An 8,705-nucleotide genomic window follows, 5' to 3' on the forward strand; every position below is an offset into this window, starting at 1 on the left:
TTAATATGCTGCATAAAGGAGAAGAAGCTGCATGGCTTCTAAGAGGAAGACATAAAGCTTCTGTTTTCTTGATCTGCTGAACACAATGTGAACCCAATGCTCCATTACACTTTGGTCAGGCAATTCACAAAATATTCCTGTCCATCCTTGATAACATTGGCACATGAACCTCTGCCTCATGACTTCTATGTTCTCCAGGCTGAGTTCACCAGTCACCTGCAATCGTGGGCCCCTTCCTGAGCGATGGGCTTGAATCTTAAAATCACTGGATGGCAGATGTAGGTACGCAGAAGAGTCACTGTTTTTGCGTATGCATCTTCCATTCTTCTTACACAAGACTTTGCTACAGAGTTTGGCTGCTGAGGTCACATTAATGACATAATGTCCTAAGGGTCCATCAATGTATCTCTTCACAGTGGAACAGCTCTCCTGCAGGAAGTAAAAGACATCACACATTACTCAGTAACTAGCACTGGGTCTAAATTTCTTGTGTTTCAGAAGATACTAGATCAAAACTGTACTCAGCTGAAATATCTGTTGAGATAAACACGTTGGATTTGCATGCCTCCATTGGTAACATCTGGAAGTAACCTTTACCATATCCTCTGTTTGGGAGCTTGGTAGCAGTATACAGGATTAGACTGGGAATGAGTCCTAGCAAACAGAAGGAGAGCTTACATCCTGACCTGAGACTCACTAGTTCGTTAAGTAAAGATTTCTGGTAACTGCTGACAAGGACCAGTGTATGTGACTAATAGGTTTTAAAGCAGTTGTTGAGCTACTGCTTTGGTCCTGATTTCTCCAACTCCTTCAGCTTACTGGGAACTACTTCATTCTCAGAAATCAGCACAGAAGTTGCAACTAGCAATTTCTATATGGATCCCTTATTTCCCTGCTGAAGTCAGTGGTGCTTTGCCAGAGGCTTCAGGAAGAAGAGAGTAGATTATGTGAAAGGGAGAGAACCAGAGCCCAGCCCAGATTCAGAGTCAATATTACAAGCTGATACAAATAACTTGTTTGAATCAGTGTGATCTCAACAACAGGACTTCTCAGCATAACTGAAGTATAGAACTAAGAGTTGAAAGTTATCCTGAACCACCATCAATAAAGACAGTCAAGTGCTATGATGGGTGTGGTGGCACAGAAGAGGTATTGAGGTGATTTCTAAATAGTAATAGATCAACAGAATCTACCTTTGAGCTGGCATATTGCATACTGCCCCAGAGAACAACTCCAGCTGCTCCCAAAGCTGCGCTTTCACCAATGGTATTAACCAGATCAATCTGAAAGAAGACCAAAGCAGACATCAGAAAACCAAAGATATATAACTAAAACTAAAAAAGTACTAGGATATTGGCATCACTTTTTTCCCCCTTGCAGGAAATCAGTCTGAACATTAAAAAATACTTCTCCAAAAGAGCGGTCAGGCTCTGGAATGCGCTGCCCAGAAAGGTGGTGGAGTCACCATCCCTGGAGCTGTTCAAGAAACATTTAGATGTTGTACTGAGGGACATGGTTTAGTGGGAAATACTGGCAATAGGTGGATGGTTGGACTGGATGATCGTAGAGGTCTTTTCCAACCTTGGTAATTTATGATTCTGTGATCACAGTTCGTATTAGAAAGATTTTATTTGTACCTCCGAAGGCATGCACAGGGTTTTATTCACAGGAGGGAATAAGAAATAATAACATCTTTACAGTTTATTCCCAAGGAGTCCTCCAACCAAGCTGGTGGGGTAGGAATTCAAAGCTATGCTTTATCTACCAGTCTTTGAATGATTAGCATAGATAAGTAGGCAGTGTACTTAGTACGTGATGTTAAGTACGATCATGTGATTGGATGCCCCCATGGAACCTTGCTGCATTTGATAGGCTTTAGGCAGGTGCCTAACTTGTGCTACTTTAGCCATATCAATATACTCACAGAGCTGCTGTTCCTAGCAGCATGAATGCCATTATGCTGGGAAACATACCACTGAAACACAAGCCTCTCCCTGTTCTTCATAATGCCAACCTGGGGAAAGCATACTTGTATATACTGACTTAGCCATGTCCATTATTAGACCTGCACCAATACACAATCAAGTTGTAGTAATTACCAGTAATGTAGCTGTACCAGAACACACTGTGTGCAGAACAGGAGTCACTTTCCAACAACATAGCAATGTATCTTCTATATATTTTAAATGCATTCCCTGAGACTGTGAATAGTATGTCTAGAGAAATGCAACTGCACCTTACAAATTAGGGAGTAAGGTTCTTCTTCCATTGCTACATTTCAAGGAATGACCAATCACATCTGAAACTACTCTTTCTTGATTTGGAAGAAACAGTAGAAAAAATAAACAGTGGATTCCATTTTAAAAGTTACGGATGTTCTTTAATGCAATCTTTTAATCTCTTCCTGGGAAAAAAAAAAAAACAATTTAAGAGACCAGACATATTATCACAGCATGGTGGTGTATTAGAAATGCAAACTCAGAGAATGGAAGAACTGTGTTATTATTGTAAATTGCTGCTAAACAATTTATTTTTCTCAGTAAGTGGGCATGTTGATTTACCAGCGCGTGGCGCGGAGTTCTCATTCCTGAAACTTGTAAGCTTAAGAGACATAAAAGAAGGCATAATAAATGCATTGAAAACAGGAGATTCTGCTGAAATGCTGAAGATTGCTACAGGGTCAGAGTAAGTGATTTTGACCGTTAACTGGAGATCAGACAGTACAGGGAAACCTGCAAAAGTTTGAAAGAGCAGAGTTAGCCTGCTGGCTCTTAATGCAGGGTTAAAAAATGATACAGAGTATAATTAATCTTGTCAGAGGATCATGATGCTGATGATCATGCAAACAGTCTCTTAGAGAATAATACTCGTAAAAGATTATAGTCCAGTTCTAGCTATATAAAAGGAGGGTGGTGAGTGCTGCGGGGGTTATTTTTAAGTGGGAAATTGTGATTTTCTTCTTCTTTCCTCTTCTGGTGTTTGTGTGAATTTAAAAAGCGAGATATCACATGTAAAAACAATATAAAATATAGCCTGAGCTCTTGGCAATGATGATTTGTAAGCTGTTCTCATCTTGAAAGCATTTTATGAAGATTACCCAGTGCAAAGGCTAGATGTTTGCCAGATGGTTATTCAGTGATTTAGCACCGGCAGGGTTCAGATCTCATGAACAAATCAATGAAACTTTTAAGATCAGTCAAAATAAGTGATCAATAGATAGCTAGCATTGCTGGATGGACTAAAACTTGAGAAAAACCCAAAATAACGACTTTAACTGGTACACCTTGGGATTAGGGTGCTTCACCTCAAGTCAGTAAATCCAGTTTTTACTCCCTCGTGTTTCACAGCTTTCTTTGTTATTTGTAGAATTTTTTTAGATTTAGAACCACAAAAATATTTCAGCACTTCATGTATGATCCATACGAATACAAAATAATTAAATCCAAAAGCACGAACTCCACTGCCACTTGTGATTTCGGGAATGAAACTCCTGAAGCAACTTCATCCTTTCACCTGTAGTTCACACCTAGAATCAACACTTTGCCAGTGCTGAGAAACTTAGCACTTTTTTCAGGTTAAGGTCAAGATTTGTCATTTGATTGGAAGGTACGCTCGCCTAGAGATGCTTGAAGGACAGTCACAGCACCTGCATAGTTATTAGATTTTTCCTGGGGAAAAAAAAAAAGAAAAAATCCACACCACGTGGGATTTTTTTTAAGCAAATATTTCCTTGTATTTCCTTCCTCTTCTTGTTTGCTTTAAAACAACAAAGGTCAAGTGGTAAAAGTCCTCCCCTGGGGGAGAGAGAATTAGGAAAATGTAAGCTAAGCTTTCCTATCTTCTTCATGCTTAAAAAATGTGTCATCTCCAGCTCTGTGGGGATTATCTTCACTGGGGAGTTAAAGACAGAAGGAAGTATTTCTCTTTCTGATGCCCTTCTATTTTGCACCAATTAAATAAAGGCTCAAAGGAGAACAAGAGAGACAAGTGTGAACCTGACTACAGCTTATGATTAATTCAGAGTAATAATTACATAGACTTGCCCACAAGGAAGGAAATAAAGTTTCTGTCTGTCATTTCTAGGCATAGCCACGTCTCTTGCTGAAAGACTGATTCATATGAAGAATTTCAAAAGCCTTCAGCAGAGAATGGCTTTTCTTTGAATAATCTATCAACACAAGGTGACATTATCTATTTCCCTTTCTCTTCTTTATGCTAGTTCTTTTTGGTCTTTCCTGGTGTCTGACATAGACTGCGAGTGTTCTGGATCCAGTCTAGCAGGCTGGGAAGAGACCTGAACTGAGAGCTCCTGCCTCACAGGTAGGTAGGTACTCTGACCCCTGGTCAGCTACAGCATCACCACCCTCCACTACCACACAGCCGGTCAGAAAATAAAACTCTTATTTCTCATTTGAATATTGTGGAGAAAAAATGGAATCATAACTGACTCTCATAATTGCTGACAGTGGAAAATTGGAAGCATGATCAGGAGGTTCCTCCCCAGAGCACCGTGCAAGGCCCACACATTCCAAGAGGCCCCAGAAGCACAGTTCGTATCAAGGCTTCTCCATATTTTGATCAGGCAAGTCGCTGCCCTGCATGCTAAAAAAGTTGGAGATGAGTTGTTTCACTTTGCAGCCTGAGAAGAAGCAGGACAGTTTTCTTAGCTACATGCTGAGAAAAGGAAAATAAGTATATCTGTAATCTTTCTTCACAACTGTGAATGGTCTCGGTTCAGACACGCTTTTTCTGTATTCAGAAATAGCAACGCAAGCCTTGAGTGGTTGTGGGCAACGGTATCTGCACACTGACACACAACTTGGCTTCAGAGACTGTTATTAAAATTACCTGCATGTGGATGAGAGAAGTTGTCCATTTTTCATCATTTTTTGGTAGTCATCCTCCTTTATTCATGACTTTAGTCTTCTGGTCAGACACGCAGATGCCGCTGTGTAACTCCTCTCTCCCACACACACTAATAGCAAATTGTCATGCATGCATGCATTGTATGCATTTGTAGCAGATAGAGAAGCTTTTCATAACGACTGGGATCTCAAATCATAATTTATACACTGCTTTGATGAAGAAAATCAGGATGAATTTCTCAGCTATCTTATGCATAGCTCAATCAACTTCTGTGTACAGTTAGAGGGAAAGGTACAGCAGGCATAGCTGCTGCAGCAGTTTGGGACCTGTGCCTTTTGTCTTTCTGAAGGTCTGCTAGACCTGTGCCTCTAACCTAACTGGCTTTGACTCACAACTATAGTTTCTGCTTTCTTCTGTTGTGATGTTTATTGAATTTATCATGCTGTGTACAGAGAGCCTTATGCCCAAGCCTTAAATGTGCCACCAGTTCTTTCTGTTGATCTACAGTAACACAACTCTTGCTTGGCTTGATGGGACAGGATGGTGGTTGTCTCAGCCCAGACTTGTCAGAGCTCAGGTGTCCGTAAACCTGCTGCCCCATTTTTCCACTGTACGACATAGTTTCCATGTGTAGTTATATTCTCACCCACCATTACTGGAACTCAGGAGTTGCTTGGTTTATGAGCTTCACGTAGGGGCATGCCATGGGTCACATGGCAAGCTCCAACCTAAGCTAAAATACGAACACAAATAAACATACTTAAAATGCCTCAGTGGCTTCAGTGCCAAGGAAAACAAGTTTATTTTCTCAGTCATTCTTATTTAGAGTTTTCTTAAGTGCAACCCTGCACAGGTTTCAGGCAGTCCCCAAGCTGTTCTCTGCAGACAACGTTTACTATTTGGGGATACTGTAAGCCCTGTCCCCTGCCTGCAGAGCTGGGTGCTATCCTTGTTAGAAGGTATGGAGTAGAGCACAACCCAAAGATGTTTTTCTGTCTGTGCATAAATCATCAATGGCTGCTGATTTGTAAAATGACCTTTCAAGCATCTAGCAGGAAATGCCCATATGGAATTGAAAAACTGAGTTAAAGAGTACAACATACCAGGAATATTGCAGTATCACTGTGCTGTTCAGAAAAGTGCAAGGTAAAACAGTATAGCTTTATAGCACCACAGATTTTGAACTTGTGTATAATTGCTAACAGCATGATAGTTTTCATAGCTTTCAGTAACATTCCTGGCATTTTTATATCTGTCAAAAGGATGGTTTGTATTATAAAAATGTATTGTTACAGTCTGCATTTGCAGAATGCTCATCTATTTCATGGCCTGTTTTGAGTTCTTCAGCAAAGGCATTTGGGGTGAAAGCCTTCCTGTGCTGACCTCAGTTGCTCATTGCCTTCAGTGCAATCCCGCTTCATGTGCCTGTACATGATTTCTGAGACAGTTAGGACCTGCATCTTCCACATCACACAGCAAACAATTGCTAAAAACAAGGCAAACCAAATTCACAATTGCTCCTATGAGCCATTTTCTTTCGTAGAGCACCCTGAAACACCTCTCAGGCTGCTGGGGCTTTTCCACCTTCCCAGTGCCAGGCTAAAGTCATGTGCATCTCACAGCCTGCTGGGCTGACTGCTGTTTTTTTAACTTGTCCCTTCTTGTGGTGGCATCTATATACTTATTGCCCTTTGTCATTGGTTGAAGGAACATTGCTTGACTCAAAAACTCAGTTTCTTTATTGGAAAGACATTAAACATTAAGTGTTGGATCATGAAGACCAGTGAATGTGTTGTATCTCTGAAAAATGCGTGCTCATCAGACAGGAGTTAAGAACTCCATGCCAGACCAGTTTATTTGACTACTTTATTTCTCGACTAAATGAATTTCCACTTGGATAAGGAAACAAAAAAGCCCTGAGGTTCCTTTCTCATGTAAGTTGGTCTTCCCAATATACAAATTAGTTTTAAACTTCACAAAAATTGTCAAGCTAATTTTACAAGCTGTCCTGAAGAATTAAAATATCAGGATGAATTATTTCCTTAAGGAAATGATTTTTTTTTTTTTTTTTTTTGTACTTTCATTCTAAATTACCCTTATTGAAAATATACAATGTTATCCTCCAGAAATATACCAGAACACTGCAGGATTAACTATGGAAAGGTACAGTCTTTTATACTGTGAGTATAGCAGTAGCCTACTCTGGGTAGAGGAGTAGCTGAAGAGTACTAGAATGGCTTGGATTGGAAGGGACCTTAAAGATAATCTAGTTCCAACCCACTACTGTGGGCAGGGCTATCCCTCACCAGCTCAGGCTCCTAAGGCTTCATCCAATTGAAAAATATGCATAAATGCTTTTATGTAAGTACTTTTTTTCTAAGAGGTTGTTTCTAATCTCTACATTTCTAAAGACATCTGTGTGCTTACCTCTGTTAAAACATGAAAAGTGTAGGCGTAAAATGGTCTGGAGTAAACAAAAACAGGCAAAACGTAGTCTTTTCTAGCAATCGAGGCAACACGTATTGCCTCTTTAACCCGATAGTGAACAAACTTTAGTGCATTGGGACTTGACTTCAGTATATAATCCAGATATATTGAAGGGTAGAGAGCCGTACTTTCCTTCCACAGCCAAAGAAGGAGATCATTGCGAGAAGATTCAATGGCTGGGCATTTTCCCGTGTATGTTTGCCAGTGGTCTTTGTAATCATAATTGTAGCAGTCTGGGTAAAGATAGTAACCCCACAAACCATTTGGCCTCATGTGTTCAGCCAGAAGGATAGTGTTGTTCATAAAACTCTTGCCAGCATTTTCAAATTCCTCTTTAGCTACTTTCCTAATTTTATCCTCCGACCACTGTGGATGCCGTTGCCTAACCATCTCAAGAGATTTATTTCTATAAATGCTTTTATTGCCCCAGTTCCTATCCCACTGGGGTCTCCAGTTTTCCCAGTCAATGACCGCAAGTCCGTGAAATTTCTTCATGGGTATGCAATAGTCAATGTCAGACTTTGCTTTATTAAGGTGCTTGATAAGACTTTCATTTTGAGGCACTCCTCCATTCACGGGGTTGCCATTATCTGAGTAGTAGGGATAATATCCCAAATGAGTGTGATAGAATATTGTCACATTGGATCCACTCAGAGTCTCGTTGGTGTTTGAAGCGATGTCAAAGATGCTGAGATCCAAGTCCACCTTGTACCGCAGCCGGCATTGCTCAGTGGGTGCATTCCAAACCACGACAAAGGGCTTGTGCAGAAGCAAGGGAGCCTGTGCCTGCTTTGGAAGCTGCGCATCACACGTAAGCAGCACTGTGACTGCCAGCCACCTGATCCAAAGATCCATGATGTGTTGTTTACTGGGAAATTGTTGTGGTGTGTCCTTGAATACAAAAATTAGAGATGGCATTTTACAATGTCTGACAGATAGGATGACAAAGGGATATCTTTAGGCTCCATTTTCTTTTGTTAGTGTAATAATTTTTGCAAAAAAGAAGCCACAAAAACTGATCTTGGAAAAAATAAATCTAATTTCAAATGTTCAGAAAGACTTTTTACAGCCTTTCCCTTTTGGAAGCATGGTCTGATGTTCAGTTTATCCTGCTTTCCTCTTCACCCAGAAACCTCATACACTTGATTCAGACCTTAGCACTTATTTTCTCCTTCATGTCTACAACAAATGAGTTAAAAACAGAATAATTTTAAAAAACAGTATAGAAAGGGTTATGCTACTCCTTTCAAATGTCAGCTTGGAAGCAAGTTCTGCTACAACCATTCCAACTTGCTTAGAACTTCATTATGATGGGCTAAGGACATCTCTATTATTTGTATACTCTAGTGCTC

The 8,705-nt window shown here is 40.3% G+C and overlaps 1 protein-coding gene across 1 annotated transcript; it reads right to left on the reverse strand.

Moving 5' to 3' along the window:
- LOC122180884 (hyaluronidase-1-like) lies at positions 1-8,208 on the reverse strand. Its single transcript, XM_042872832.1, has 3 exons — positions 7,294-8,208; positions 1,194-1,283; positions 1-429 (listed from the first exon to the last, which is right to left on the reverse strand). Exons 1-3 carry the CDS (start codon positions 8,206-8,208, stop codon positions 1-3), a joined length of 1,434 nt encoding a protein of 477 aa, XP_042728766.1.
- Between the last annotated feature and the right edge of the window lie 497 nt (positions 8,209-8,705).

This window comes from Lagopus leucura, unplaced genomic scaffold (genome assembly GCF_019238085.1).
Source record: "Lagopus leucura isolate 7727_CA_CO unplaced genomic scaffold, USGS_WTPT01 Super-Scaffold_100008, whole genome shotgun sequence".
Taxonomy (NCBI): Eukaryota; Metazoa; Chordata; class Aves; order Galliformes; family Phasianidae; genus Lagopus; species Lagopus leucura.

Coding starts and splice junctions, on each gene's coding strand:
- LOC122180884 (XM_042872832.1), bottom strand. CDS start 8,208: ATGGATCTTTGGATCAGGTGGCTGGCAGTCACAGTGCTGCTTACGTGT. Junction 1,284..7,293: donor CTTTTCATGTTTTAACAGAG/GTAAGCACACAG, acceptor GTCTTCTTTCAG/ATTGATCTGGTTAATACCAT. Junction 430..1,193: donor TGCAATATGCCAGCTCAAAG/GTAGATTCTGTT, acceptor TACTTCCTGCAG/GAGAGCTGTTCCACTGTGAA.